We start from the raw sequence: 15,173 nt of genomic DNA, 5'->3' as shown, positions 1-15,173 counted from the left end.
ATTAAACTAAAGATAATTTATTCTTTCAGATAAAGTAGGTTGCTGTCATTGGTTTAGCAGGAGCTCTCACTGAAATTTCTCTTCTTGCTTCCCACCAAGCACAAATGCTCTGTATTTTGCATGTTGAATAGAACGGATGATAGATAAAGTTAGTGCTTTTATTTTAATCTGGAACTTTCTTCCCAAAACCTTGGACATAAAATCTACTTAAGATACCCTCTACTAGGTCATTAAAGCATATTATCCACTGTCTTTTACGTTGGTGATCTTGGCCTGAAACTGCAAGCATTCAGTCATACTAAAACCCCTAGGACATCCTCTCACGTCACCTGGCTTTCCTCTCAAGAGAGATAATCAGCACATCTCCGTAGACCCTGTACGGAACATAGAGTTACGTACTCTCTAGCACATGACGTTCATTAAAACGCAGTGCGAAGGGAAGGGGAGAGAACGTCTGACAGAGGACAAAAGAAACCTGCTTGGAGTGTGCTTTCAGTTCAGCCGCCGCCCGCTCGGCGCACGGCGCCAGCGCCGCACCCGGGCCCGGGCGGGCAGCGGCAGCGCCGGCCTGCGGGCTCGGCCGGGAACGCAGGGGCCGCGCCGGCAGCGATTCAGAGTCACACAAAGGGTCAGGCTACAAGAGACGAGGCCATTTGTCCAACCTGTCCACTCAAGCAGAATCATCCAGGAGCATGTGGCACAGGCTTGTGTCTATACAATTCCTATACAGTGCCGCGAGGGAGACTCCACAACCTCTCTGGGCAATCTGTTCGAGAGCTCGGTCACCTGCACGGTAAAGTTCTTCCTCGTGGAAGTTCTGCAGGTGGAACTTCCTGTGCATGAGTTTGTGCCCACTGCCTTTTGTCGTACTGCTGGGCGCCACTGAGAAAAACCTGTCTCCGTCCGGTCGACACGCGCTTTTTAGATATTGAAAGAGCGTTGACAACAGACCTGGAGACAGCCTCTCTGCTCCTGCTGCGCGGCAGCGCCCCGCGGCCCCCGCACCGTCCGCCCAGCCCCTGCTCGCCCTGTCCCCACCCCCTCACGGGAGCCTCATGGCGCCCGAGCCTGCACCGCGCTGGGCGGAGCCGCCGCAGGGCCGCCCGCCCCGCCCCGCGTTCCTCGCGGGCGCAGCGGGTGCCGAGCGCCGCCGCCCCGGCCTCTCTCACCCCGCCTCGCCGCTCACGGTAAGCCGCGGTCGCGGACGAGGTGGGGCGGCGGAGCTTCTAGTGTGCGGCTGCGCCGGGCGCTCAGGCCGGGGCCGCGGGCTGGTGGCGGCAGCAGCAGCAGCAGCAGGTCTGCGCGTGTGCGGCGGCGGCCCAGCCAGGAGCGGCGGACGGGCGGCGGCGTGGGACGTAGCGGTGAGGCCCGGGGAGGGTGCGGGGCGAAGGGCGCAGGCAGAGCCCGCAGGGGCACCGAGGGAGGGACGGAGGAAGGGGGAGCCCGCGGCGGCGCTACTGCCCCGCAGCGGGGCGGGCGGCGTGCTGGCTCCTCCTCTGCGGCGGGGCGGAGGAGCCGTGCGGGCAGGCGGCGGTGCCCGGCGTCCCCGGGAGGGCTGCGCGGGGCCCGCTGAGCAGCGCCGGAGTTGGGGTGACCTGTGGGAAGAGGAGATCCCGAAGGGCCTGGTTGTCCCGGGATGCAAGGGAGAATTTAATTTATTTCAACACATTTCTCACGTACTTCCTCATCACAGCCCACTGAGCCTGGCAGTCCCTGCGGTCGCTAGAGAACTGGTGACAGCCTGACGGCCCCCGATGGGGAGTAAACCTGGCTCGGCCGAGGGGAGACCCCCGGGCTGCTGCTCAAAAGCCATTTTATCCTCCCCTTTGTTTTTGTTAATTCCCGATGCCCTGGAGGTCCTCTGCCACTGGGGCCTTTGTTTGAAGCTTCCGCGGCGGCTGTGGTTAAGCTGCTCAGGGCTTGCCGGGCTCGCAGCTGCTCCGTCAGCAGAGGGGAGTTCAGCGTTGCTGGTACCTCACGGGCAGGCTGACTGTGGAAGCGTGGAGTCCTCAGGGCTGCCCGCGTGTCGGGAGGTTGCGAAAGAACAAAACCAGTTCGAAGTAGCTGGTCGGTGGAGTTTAAAATTTATAATCCAGTCTGAACTTGCTTAACTTAAGTGCTGCAATCTTGATACTGCTTTCTGCTGAGGAAATCGTAGGAAATAAGTATTTTTTCAGTTTTACAGTACCATCTTTTTAATTTCTGTTGAAGAGCAGTAGGAGGACGTATAGTCTAACAGTGTAAAAGAACAAATAGAAAATTGTGATGTCTGCATCTGTTGTTATGCTTCTGATTTTATTTCTAATTGACAGTCGACACCTTAGTATGGGTCTGAACAGCTGATATTCTGATGTCCCTAGTTTTTGAGGTTTCACAGTGTATAAGCTACTTGTAAAGAAATTACGCATAAGAAAATCTTTTTCTTAAAGAGTTGTTTTTAATAAGGGTTTTTCTGTTGGTCTTGTATAACAGTAGTTGTTTAAATAAAATGTTAGTTCATTTCCCATTCTTACCTGATTATTGAAAAGAAAAAAAAATTATTCCCACAAAGCACTTTCTCTGATTTGTGCAAATATATGGTGTCTCTGACAGGAATTTAAAGGTGCAGCATCATGGTTATGAAAGCTACACTAGAGGATGATGATTCTGGATGGGAACTCGGTATGCCTGACAAGATGGAAAAGAGTAATACCAGCTGGATAGATATAACCCAGGATTTTGAAGAAGCTTGTAGAGGTGAGTTGTAGTCCTTTCATTCTGAGAAAACTTGGAATCCTTTGGAGGCCTGTGTGTAGTTCTTTGAGCTTTTTTGAGCAATAGTTTGACCTAGGTTCAAGCTTCAGATGAACAAGCATTGATTCCTTCTTAACTCTGAGGTTGGAATTGTCATGAACCACCTCACTTTGTTTTCTCTTCCGGATTACATAAATACCTCTTTAATCAAAGTTTTTTCGTCTTACGCATTTTCACATCTGCTTTTTTTCCTTTGCGAAGATTTCTTACTCTCTCTTTTGCCAAGTGGAGATGTCATTCCTGCATGCAGAGTCAACACTCTGTTTCTTTCTTGCATATTTTTGGATCTCCATGGTCCTGTAATTTATTTAATTCATCAGTGCATCATTTTTCATCTTTGAAACAAGTCTGAGTTTTTCAATTGATACAGTCCATCTCAGTAATGGGGAAGCAGTTGCTTACATTTAAACAGTACCTTTATTACTGTGAGGTGCTACTGCTAGTTTACAGTTTTTTCAACTGATTTTATGATGACACTAAGGAAGGATAAGTGTAAAAACTGCATCTTACCACACAGAATATTACATAATGATAAACACAATTTCTGCATATTATTTCTCTATATTACTCTAAATTACTTATAAATAATTATTCATCTATATTACTTGTATCTGTAATAGATTACTTACATCTGTACCCATCAAATATATCTAGAGACTCCTTTAAAAGTTATGAGGGAAAGCAAGCCTTTCAGTAGTCTCCCCTGGAAGAGATTAAGACACCTGAATAAAGGAGCAGAGGAAACGGCTGTATTCCAGGCTATTCAGATGCTAATATTTCACAGAATAATCATCACAGAATGATTTGTGTTGGAAGGGACCTTAAAGATCCTCTCATTCCAACTCCCCTGGCATGGACAGGGGACACCTCTTACCAGACTGTGTTGCTCAAAGCGTCATTCAGCCTGGCCTTGAACAGTGACAGGGATGGGGGATCCACAGCTTCTCTGGGCAACCTGTTCCAGTGACTCACCACCCTCATAGTAAAGAATGTTTCCCAGTTTCTAATCTAAATCTCTCTTTTAGTTTAACAGTATTTCTCTTGTCCTGTCAGTACATGTCCTTGTAAAAAGTCAATCGCCAGGTGTTTTCTGGCCTTCCTTTATGAACTGGAAGGATGCTAGCTGGTCCCCATAGATCTTTTTTTTTCCAGGCTGAACAGCCCCAACTCTTTCAGCCTGTCTTCACAGGAAGGGTGCTTTAGCCTTCCATTCATTTTTGTTAGCCTCTTTTGAACTTGCACCAACAGATCCATGTCCTTCCTGTGCTGGAAACCCAGACAGACTCAGTGTTCCAGCTGGAGTCCCATTAGAGCAGAGGGCAGAATCCCCTCCCTTGACCTGCAGCCCTACAGCAGTATATCAGCTTTTTGTGCTTTGAGTGCACTGTGTACTTAGTAATTCTAAAATTGTTTTAATTCCTAGAATAACAGAGGGATGGGGGCACGCTGTTAACCACTGGGGTGTTTTTTTTAGTCTTTCAGTCTTGAAAGTGCTCTGTAGGTAAAAGCAGTAGTGTCATGGGTTGACCTGGGCCAGATGCCAGGCACACACCAAAGCCACTGACTCCCCTCTGAAGCTGAACAGAGGAGAGAAAATTTAATGAAGGGTCATGGGTTGAGATAAGGACTGAGAGGGATCACTCACCACATATCATCATGGGAAAAACAGGCTCAATTTAGACATATGAAGGGAATTTATTATTGACAAAATCAGAGCAGGACAATGAGAAAGTAAAATAACCCTTAAAAACAGCTTCCTGCCACCCCTCCTTCTTTCCAGCTGTGCTCCTACCCCAGCAGCACAGGGAGACAGGGAATGGAGGTTATGGCCAGTTCATCACCCCAGGCTTCTCCCACTGCTCAGGAACAAGAGTCATTCCCCTGCTGCACCATGGAGTCCCTCCCATTGCAGACAGTTCTCCATGAGCTTCTCCAACATGGGTCCATCTCATGAGCAGCAGCTCTCAGTGACCTGCTGCAGTGTGACTCCCTCCCATGGACACACAGGCCTCCCAAAACTGCTGCAGCCTGGGTCACTCTTTTACAGGGTGCAGTCCTTCAAACACAAGCTGCTCCAGCCTGGGGCCTCCCTTGGGTTCACAGACTCCTTTGTGCATCACCGGCTCCAGTGTGGGTCTCCCCACCAGCTGCAGGTGGATCTCTGCATCCCCATGGACCTCCATGGGCCGCAGGGCACAGCTGCCTCACCATGGGCTGCACCAGGGGCTGCAGCAGAACCTCAGCTCTGGTGCCTGGAGCACCTCCTCCTCCTCTGACCCTGGTGTCTGCAGAGTTGTTCCTCTCACATGTTCTCACTCGGCTCCTCTCCATCTGCTGTTGAAACTGTGCAATTTTGGTTTTTTTTGTTTTCTTTTTAAATCTCTTACCACAAGGTATTATTGTTTCTAATTGGCCCAGGGCACATCCGTCTCTGGAGCCACCAGGGATTGGCTCTGCTGAACATGGAAGAAGCTTCTGGCACCTTCTCACAAAAGCCATCCCTGTAGTCATCCCCCCACAAGCTACAAAACCCAGGCCATGCAAATGCAGCGCAAGTAGAAATGCCTGATCTGCTTCCTGCAGCTTATTATATCTTGGCATAAGGCAGTTTGGTGCGTGACAAGACTACCCTGGAAAAGTTGTGCTAGTAGGATGATTGTAATTGTTTGTTTTGTCCCTTTCCTTTATAGAACTGAAGTTAGGAGAACTGCTTCATGACAAGCTGTAAGTATGTGTGTGGGATGGTTCTGGCTTTTAGATAAGATTACTGCAAACATGTTCATGTTACCTAATAACCAAGCTTTTTTAGACTTTTACTTTAAATAAAGTATTTGAAGTATATAGAATATCATACATTCTTAGCAGTGTGTATATGCTGCACTTGTATGAATGCTGAGCATATCTGTTGCTCTAAGTACAAAATTACATTTTTCAATGTGATTGAAATTCTGTTCCAGAAGTTCATAGCATATCTTATGATCTGTGGTGATTACATTACTGCACTATCTTATGGGACTTGCTTTTGTTAAAAAAGGCCAGAAAGACTTTAAACCTGGTTACCCCAAGTGTCACTATAAAATATTTGATAAACAGTTGTATGCCTTAATGCAACATAAATATCATGCTAAAGCAGAAAGTGAGAACTCTACACATTGAAAGTATATTTCAAAGAAAAGCATCTGGTAAAGACTTGCTGAATTTGAAACTAATAGCTCAGAAAACAGAAGCATGCTGTTAAATGAAAACTTGCTTAAAAATGTGGGCACGGATGTCATTTGAATCAAAGCGCATTTTCAGGTGTAGTTTTATACATAAGAGCATTTCAGAGCAAATACAGCAAATACAGAATTTACATTCTCAGAATTTAATTGTGCCACGTTCAGTAAACTTTTTGTATATAAAGCCTGAAGTTCTGACAAATGTCGTGATAAAGTGAAGCACTGTATCTCTTCATATATAGGTAAGTCTTTTAGTGTGGCTCTTCTGCAAGCTTTTTTTCTTCTGCTCTGACTACAAATGATATGTTATCACATGCTGCGTTTTTTGGGGTTTTTTACATCAGTTTTGTTAACATGCTTATTTTAAATAAACCTGTTATTTCAATATATATTAATCTATGTTATGTATATTGTCATTAGTGTTTGGGGGACATATCTTACTTGGTTTTTTAGATGTGGTGTACTAAGGAACAGCTTGTTCAGTTAATGTCAGTTTATGATTTTGCATGATGTTTAAGAAGATGCTATGAAATTTATAAAAACAAGTGTGCAAAGATATAGTAATGGGATATTTCACTCAGGAGTGTTCTTCATCCTTATAGCAAGTTTAATAATTTTCTTTCACTTTTAGCCATCTCTTTTCCTATGAATTTGTTGAGAGATTCTTAACTTCCTGAAAACCATGATCTCTGAAGATCAATACTAATGTTCATATACCTTATTGTCTCTGGTCAGAATATAGTGTACTTGGTTTGTCATCCTGTGTTCTTTTTGGTTAGTTTGCAAAGACTATTTTATATTAAAAAATACATTGAGCACATTTATTTTATTTGTGTTCCTAGTTTTGGTCTTTTTGAAGCCATGTCTGCCATTGAAATGATGGATCCCAAGATGGATGCTGGTATGATTGGAAACCAAGTTAACAGAAAGGTTCTTAACTTTGAGCAAGCTATTAAGGTTTGTATGAATTTCCTGGGTTTACCTACACTGTCTGTAGAAATACACATTTTTGTCAAATTACAGCTAAGCACAATACAGCATAAATAGTGTTTCTCTTGAAATCTATGTTTTTCTTTTTTCTTCTGGAAAATTAAGTAAAAAATAGCTTGTAATGTTTACCTTTCTTGTTACCTGCATTATCACAATGATGCTAACTCTTCCAGTGAAAAGCAATATGAAATTATTGGTTATTGATACCTCAAGTAAATATATCTCCAACATTGTTTTGCAAATAACTCTATGCTTCTCTAAAATGTGTCTTTTATATGAAGATGTATTTGTTAGCTTCTGTTTAACCTGGATGGAAACCAGCTTCCTTGAAAAAGCTGGAAATTAACACTTTATCGTTCTTTGAGTTTATCAGCATTGAACAGAAGCCAGATAATTTATCAACATCGACAATAATGATTAACTTTTGATTTATGATCAAGGTAAATTGGAGGACAGAGGTTGAAAGACTTGCTGTTTTTTCAGAAAAAGTAATGCACTCAGAGGCAAAAGAATTTTTTTATGGTAAACATTTGGAATTGAGACAGAGAACTCTGTTAAACACTAGCTAAGTCATGTAGAATGTATCCAGGATTGCATACATTGGGCAAATTAAATGATCAAATTTGCAGCCTTTTTGGTGTTGACCTTTAAGGCAGTAAAATACTACAAGTTTAAAAAGCAGTCTTCAAAGAGTTGATCCTGCATATTACTTCTTGTTCAGTCTTTATTGTGATGATACGTACTTTATTATTATGATTTACTGTTAGCAGTTAACTAGTTTTAAACTTTTCTTGGCTAGTAATAAATAAGAATTCTTACTTTAGTCTTCTCTTTGGGTAGTTTTATGTTTGATCAGTGTTAACTGATGGGAATGAAAAGTTTTTAAGAATTTGAGACATGTTGTAAAGCTGGTTGGTAAAGCTAGTGGCATACAATTACTCTGAAGTTTTAAACAAATATTAATTTCTTTTTTGGCTTTGGTACAAATAAGTTGTATTTTGCCTGTATGCTTTCATAGTATTTAGGACTTTGGTTGTTTTTGTTTGTTTGTTTGTTTTCAAAGGATGGCACCATTAAAATAAAGGATCTCACTTCACCTGAGCTGGTAGGAATAATGGACACGTGTTTTTGTTGTTTGGTAAGCATTTTTCTTTTCTTTAGGTTAGATGGTTTTGCTTTCAAAATATAATCCATTAATCCATCTTAAAAAAAAAAAAGAAAAAAAACAGCAGAACTCAAAAAAATATTTACCAAGCAGAAAATACATACTTATATTTTAATTTCCATTTAGTTATTTTTATTATCTAGAATGAAAGGCTTAATTTTGATTTTTAATTTTTTTCTATAGGAATATGGAAGATAGCTGGTAGCGCCTTAAAAACTTTAAAAGGTTTTATGCTTTCTAGTTTTATAAATGCATGTTATCTGATTGCCTGCTGTGTATTGATGTTTGACTGTGTTGGCAGCTGAGTGTGCAGTAACTGGTAGCACTCTGTTGCTCCTTTATGTACAGCCAGAATTGACTGAGCTTACAGAAGCATTTTGAACAAAGAAAATAAATCTATTTAGTAAAAATAAGTTGAATATCAGTTACTTATTAATTGCAATTTTTTTTCTGTGTATATACTTTAATTTTCTCAGTGACTGATACTCATTATTTTCAGTTGTTCTTCAAAATTACATCAAAAATATTGTTTTAAAAAACATTTCCAATCAGTTTAGTCAGAATGACATGTAGAGATCATAGTATATCTGATTCAGTATAACATCATTTGTTTTCTACTCCTGGTCTCCAAAAGGGGACCATATTATAAATATGGTTCTAGGTAGTTTTTTACCATTTCAAGATAGAAATTTAACTTAGTGAAACTTTCCATGTAGCTTAAAGAAACATGGAAGTGGTAGAGAGAGAGAATTGTGATAAGGAGCTTTTATGTTGTAAAGAGAGAGAACATGAAGAACATTTGTGACTTGTCTCATAGTCACTTGCATTTTCCATTCACTATTTATGCAGAGGTTTATTAAATGTTGAGTTCTCTTAACATAATGCCATGTCTAAATCATAGGGGTTAGACCTAAACTCTATAGAAGAGGTTTATCCAATGCCAGAATTCTAGGCTTGAAGCACCTTCACTTCCTCTTTTTTGGTACTTGGAAGGTTGCCTTGATAAGGCGACTTTAATTTTAATGTTTAGTTCCTTAATGAGTCTTTGAAGCACAGTAAAATGGAAAAAGAATGGATCTATGAAAATGAGGACTTGGCTGTCATGAGTTAAATATTTAATTTCCTTTTCCCTAGATAACATGGTTAGAAGGACATTCCTTGGCACAGACAGTATTCACTTGCCTTTATATTCATAATCCAGACTTCATAGAAGATCCTGCTATGAAGGCTTTTGCTCTTGGAATCCTAAAAATCTGTGATATTGCCAGAGAAAAGGTTAACAAAGCAGCTGTTTTTGAGGAGGTATGTGTTTCCCATCTCTTGTGGGGTTAAATATGCAATATTATACCATAATGCAAGTAAAACAATGTATTAGTGACATTTGTTAGTGTTTGATTTGAGGATACTGTAGAAATAGCACTTCACCATCCTAAAAGTATTAGACTTTTAAATGCAGTTACCTTTAAAATGCAGTTTCCCCAATGAAGATGTTTCATGCTCTCTTCTGTATTTTCCTTGAATACTGGAGCCACATTTTAATCAAGAAGCAGTGCAAGTCTTGTGGTTAACCATTTGAAATGTGTCTCAGTTGTGAAACTGTTTAATTTTCTAATTTTTCTGTTAGATAGTAATGATTGCATTTTGCCTAAAATGTACATCTGGCTGTGGGATCAGAGTCCTGTTTTCTGCACTCAGAGCAATCTGTTTCCTCTGAGCTTGGACAAGTCACTCTTCGTGACTATATCTAAAATGGATCAAATACTACTTTGCAGCTATAGTTCATGTAACCTTTTGGTAAGGTGTCACATGATGAAAATATGAAGGGCATATTAAGGATTTATGCAGAAAATGATTACCTGAAACTGGATTTGGGTGGGAAAGTCATTCAGTGTATTCATTCTGAGTGCATTCAGCTGTGTAGAATAAATCTGGACTTCTGTACATGATAGAATTAAACAAAAGCACACCCCCAGTCATTCCTCCAAAAGAGAAAAAAACAGCAAAAAGACTCAAAACCTTTTAAGAAAACAACTCCTAAAAAACCCAAACCAAAAAGAAGATCTCAAACCCCAATCTGAAAATGTAACTACAGCTTTTATATTTCACTACATATTGCTTCTTTGATTTTTCTTTTTAGGAAGATTTTCAGTCAATGACTTACGGATTTAAAATGGCCAATAGTGTGACAGATCTTAGAGTTACAGGTATAGTCTGTGCTTGCTTTATATCTGTCCAGCAGCCTCTTTCTCTTTTGAGCATGTGATTGCTTTCAGACACATATGATTAATTGCTAGGAGTTTCAGCTGTTAAGTTTTTATTTTTATTGTGGAAATTGCTGACTTGGTAAAAGAGAGATAAAATCATTTTTCCTTGGAAAAAAGGTTCAGTTGTCTTGTTATATCCCTGAGAAACAGAAGAAGTGCTTTTAAATGCACCAATAAAGTGGCTAGGCATGAGCTCAACATGGTAAAGATACAGACCAATAGAAAGTACGTTGCTTGAATTCTGCTTTTTTGCCTCATAATTTGTTGTCCTCTAAATAGGCTGCTTTAGGAAAAAAAGCAATCTAGTAGTTCTACAGCTATGAATACATATGCTTTTAAGTACATACATAAGTATGTACGTTAATGATGCACTATTTTTTTTAATGTGTATTTGAGCTTTTCATTGATATATTTTTGAAAAGCTTATTTTGAAAAGCTTATGCACGCTTTAGCTTTGCATCAGTTGTTCTGTATCCTGATTTTTGGTTGTTCCAAGACATCCCCACCATTCCTCACAAGATTATTTTTTGTTTAGTCTTTGGCTAATGGATATGTAAAGCACTTTTAAGTTTGATTTTCCCCATAAAATTTGTTTTCCCCTGAGTGGTATAGGTGTGCCTAGAAATGCTTCTCAGCTTTTAGTCATGCTGTGTTTTTTTTCCAGGTATGCTGAAAGATGTAGAAGATGACTTGCAAAGGCGAGTGAAGGTATTTTCATTTTTGTCTTGTCAGTTATATTTCAGGTGTACTTAACATAGGTTTGGGGTAGGGAGTTGGATTATGAGGAATGAAGGAGGGTTTTGTCATTGTAATGGGGTTTTTGAAGGACTGCCATAATGGTTTCTGTATCATGCTTTTAGTTTGCCTTCTATCTAAGTCTTCACTTTATTTGTGAACTCCTTAGTAGTTGCTTCAGTAGTAGTAGAAGCTGGAGTCGTGATGCAGAAGATAACACTGGGCTAGGACACAGAATGTAGGTATTTAACTTTCAGGTTTTAGGCAGATATAACATGTAAGGTTAAAGAAGTTACTTAATTTTCCTTTACTACAGCTTAAAATGTAAAGCGTTCATGCACTTTTCTTGCTTATTTGCAGAATTTACTGAGATAGTTCTTATTACTATAGGACAGTCATTCAAGTATCTGGATTATATTTTAAGAAATTTTGAATTTGAAAACTGATTTTTCAAGTTATTTAACAGGTGGATGTTTTAGAGAAGGCAAAGAGATTTTATCAGTAGCTTCCCTTTGCAATTTTTAGTAAATTATTTGACATTTCTTTACCTTGCAGAGCACCCGAAGTCGACAAGGAGAAGAGAGAGATCCAGAAGTTGAACTTGAAGTAATGAATTGTTTGCTTTTTTCCTGGATTTCATGGATGTAAATAGGAGATTTAAATATGGCATAACCACACCCATGCATATAAGAAGCAGCCAGGAAGTGTGACCACCCAGGAGCATGGAGAAGAGCTGGAAAACAGCAGGGCATGCCAAGGCTTTTTGTGCGTCAGTTTGTGCAGGGAGGGCAGGACTCCTATGGGCGTTCTGCACACCACAATACAAGAAAGCCATTAAGGTATTAGAGTGTGTCCAAAGAAGGGCCATAAGGAGGATGAATGGCCTTTAGGGGAAGCTGTATGAGGAGCAGCTGAGATCACTTGCTCTGTTCAGCCTGGAGATGAGGAGACTGAGGGGAGACCTTTTGCAGTTAAAACTTCCTTGTGAGGAGGAGGAGGGACAGGCACTATCTCTTCTTTGATGGTGACCAGTGAAAGGACTTGAGGGAAAGGCCTGAAGTTGTGTCAGGTGAGGTTTAGGTTGGATATTAGAAACAGCGTTTTCACCCAGAGGGTGGTTGGGCACTGGAATAGGCTCCCCAGGGAGGTGGTCACAGCACCAAACTCTGAGTCCAGGAAAATTTGGACCACACTCAAGCAGTTGGGGTGAGCCAAGAGTTGGGCTGAATGATCCTTCTGGGTCCCTTCCAACACAGGATATTTTATGATTCTATTATCTAATACCTACTACTAAGTAATTAGCAGTATTACTTTATTACAGCATCAACAGTGTTTAGCTGTCTTCAGCAGAGTCAAGTTTACCCGCGTCTTACTCACCGTCCTGATAGCTTTTACGAAAAAAGAGGTACGTTCATTTGGCGTTTCTGTGTTTGCATCGGGATGCTGTGAAATACCCATTTTTCATTCTTTAAGATCCAGAAATTACTGTGTAGATTCATGAGATTTGAATTTATGTGGATGGAGGTAAAGCTTTGAATAAAGCCTTACAGCGACAAATACTCAGTTTTTGTTCCAAGTGGGAAACACAGGGAAGGCTAGTAGCTGACATTATTATGGCCTTGCAGAAGGACAGAATATTCATTACAAAAGGTTTAAAAATATTTATGGATTTCTAATTACTCTTTTCACACATGAGCAAAACTTCTTGTTTAAGTTCAGTTCCCTCCTGTGGAGTTACCTGATGCTGGGCACTATTTTGTCCATATTAGAAGACCTGTATGCTTTTCCTTTCATGTGATAGGGAATTTATATCTAGATATCTTTGGTCTGAGAAGAGGAATTTAATAGCATTCCATACAATTTGCCTGTTTTTTGAGGATTGATGTAAGATTTCCTAGTTACTGAGAGGGGAAGGAACTTCATGTTTTAAGGCAAAGGGCTAGAACTACATGCTCCCCCAAGCAGACTCTCATGCATTTTGTACAAGACTTTCAGTTGTAACTATTGTAAAGTCTTACACAGCAAAATATACAGCATTGAATTTATGTACAGATATATAAAATGTACTACCACACAAAAATCTTGGGTTGTTTGGGTTTTTTTCAGAACTTGGGTTATATAAGAATATCAGAATTTTAATGCCCTTTGGTTTTTTTTTACACTAACATTATTTAGATAGTCAAAATATATTGGTTTGTAATGATAATAATTTTTTCCTGGCTTTCAGACGAGTGCAGTTGCAGAAGCTCAGAAACTAATGACTCAGGCAGCTGACTTGCTCTCTGCCATACACAATTCACTGCATCATGGTATGCAGGCACAGAATGATACCACTAAAGGAGGTATGTATCAAATTACACCATTTTTTCCTTTCCTGGATATGATCCCTTCACAAACATAAATATCTTTGTGTATTTTTTTAAAAAGTTGAAATCACTATTTACTTTGAACTAAAACACTTGCTATACAAGTTGTTACAGATTTGCATTGTTTGATTTTAATTTTATTTTACCAGGTGGTGGCTCTCCTGAGAGCAACACTGTCATTTCAAGGCCAGAGATAATGTGAACTTTTGATTAAGTGCATCACACTTGGAATCAGTGTATATACCATTTTAAAACAGGGAACAGTACTTCATTGCTTGTACACGAGGACTCGGGTTTCTTAAAGATTAAACATTGTAGTAGTTGGCTTGTTGGAGTCTCGGGAAGTTTACTGTCACTTTAAGAATTCATTTTGGCTAATTGAATAATTTGTATTATTGAAGGGGGTTCTGAAAACACAACTCATATGCAGTTTTTCTCTCTCTCCCCTCCTCCTTCTTTAGATCATCCTATTATGATGGGGTTTGAGCCACTTGTTAATCAGAGATTGCTGCCACCAACTTTCCCTCGATATGCAAAAATTATTAAAAGGGAAGAAATGGTCAATTATTTTTCCAAACTAATAGACCGAATAAAAACTGTATGTGAAGTAGTCAACTTAAGTAACTTGCACTGTATACTGGTAAGCATGAATATTTCTTATTTATTACCAGAAATAAGATCTGAAAATGTGACTTGCAAAAAAATCATTCCATATATGCATGCTCTTGCTTACTGGAGAGAAAACTGAGCACTATGTATATATTTGGTGTTTTTAACTGTTAGGCTCAATTTCAAAATTTACTATCCTTCCTGATAGTTACTACTTTTCTTCTTTTGATAAGGACCTTTTCTTCTCTCAAACATCTCAATTTTCCTGTAATTCATTAAATAGTTGTGTCTTACTGGCCAAGGCCAAGCAAGTTTCTTTGGTTGAAGAGCTGTGTCTACAGCAACAGAATATAATCCTTTGCTATGTGTCTGATTTTTTTTTCAAATTCATTAATCAGTATCCTGCACACGTGCCTATAACACAAGAGGGCACTAAATAGGCATAAAGTTAAGCACCTGCTTATATTCTTTCCTTAGTAACTGATGTTACTCTTAGTTACTGCCTACATGTATTGGAAGACACTTAAATGCTTGAAATATTTTTGGTATCCATGCATTCACTGACTGATAAAAGAGATACGGTTACAGCAAACCTCTCATCTTGTTATTTCCTGCTAATTAATGAAAGGAGTGTTTGCATGAAGAGCCTGGTACCAGTTAAAACTTGCCTGGATTTCAATCAATTTTTTAAAATAAATTCTCAGTTTTGTTCAATACCTAGTATAGTTACATCATTATCTTAATCACACAGTACTTTTTTTTTCTGTACTATTATCTTTCTAGTTGTAGCATTTGAAAATTCAGAACACTTTTTGTTAGGAAATGAGTAATTGCAGAAAATCTTCATAATATATTTTGTTCTGTTCAAACTATTCATGGTCTGTTTCTTACAAGCTGTGTAAGCTATGCTGTTTGTGTATGCCTTTAGACAAAATGTAGGTGTATTTACCCAGCTGTATACATTTGTTTAGGAAAGGTGTGTGTGTAAAAATGATTTGGTGTATATTTATACATATATAAATTGGCATATTAA

The 15,173-nt window shown here is 39.9% G+C and overlaps 1 protein-coding gene across 1 annotated transcript in view; it reads left to right on the top strand.

The window, feature by feature from the left end:
• The first annotated feature begins 1,123 nt into the window (after positions 1-1,123).
• The window catches only part of NAA35 (N-alpha-acetyltransferase 35, NatC auxiliary subunit), a 27,448-nt gene continuing 13,398 nt past the window's right edge, over positions 1,124-15,173 (top strand). The window contains exons 1-12 of the mRNA XM_058823322.1: positions 1,124-1,361; positions 2,593-2,736; positions 5,484-5,517; positions 6,854-6,968; positions 8,065-8,139; positions 9,301-9,468; positions 10,304-10,370; positions 11,095-11,138; positions 11,721-11,771; positions 12,487-12,570; positions 13,393-13,507; positions 13,993-14,171. Coding sequence (XP_058679305.1) covers positions 2,613-2,736; positions 5,484-5,517; positions 6,854-6,968; positions 8,065-8,139; positions 9,301-9,468; positions 10,304-10,370; positions 11,095-11,138; positions 11,721-11,771; positions 12,487-12,570; positions 13,393-13,507; positions 13,993-14,171 — 1,056 coding nt within the window. The 5' untranslated portion in view covers positions 1,124-1,361; positions 2,593-2,612. The remainder of the gene's footprint in view (positions 1,362-2,592; positions 2,737-5,483; positions 5,518-6,853; positions 6,969-8,064; positions 8,140-9,300; positions 9,469-10,303; positions 10,371-11,094; positions 11,139-11,720; positions 11,772-12,486; positions 12,571-13,392; positions 13,508-13,992; positions 14,172-15,173) is intronic.

The sequence above is a fragment of the Ammospiza caudacuta genome, chromosome Z (assembly GCF_027887145.1).
Source record: "Ammospiza caudacuta isolate bAmmCau1 chromosome Z, bAmmCau1.pri, whole genome shotgun sequence".
Lineage (NCBI taxonomy): Eukaryota > Metazoa > Chordata > Aves > Passeriformes > Passerellidae > Ammospiza > Ammospiza caudacuta.
The sequence above is the reverse complement of the archived record's forward strand: the minus strand, read 5'-3'. Positions and strand labels throughout refer to the sequence as shown.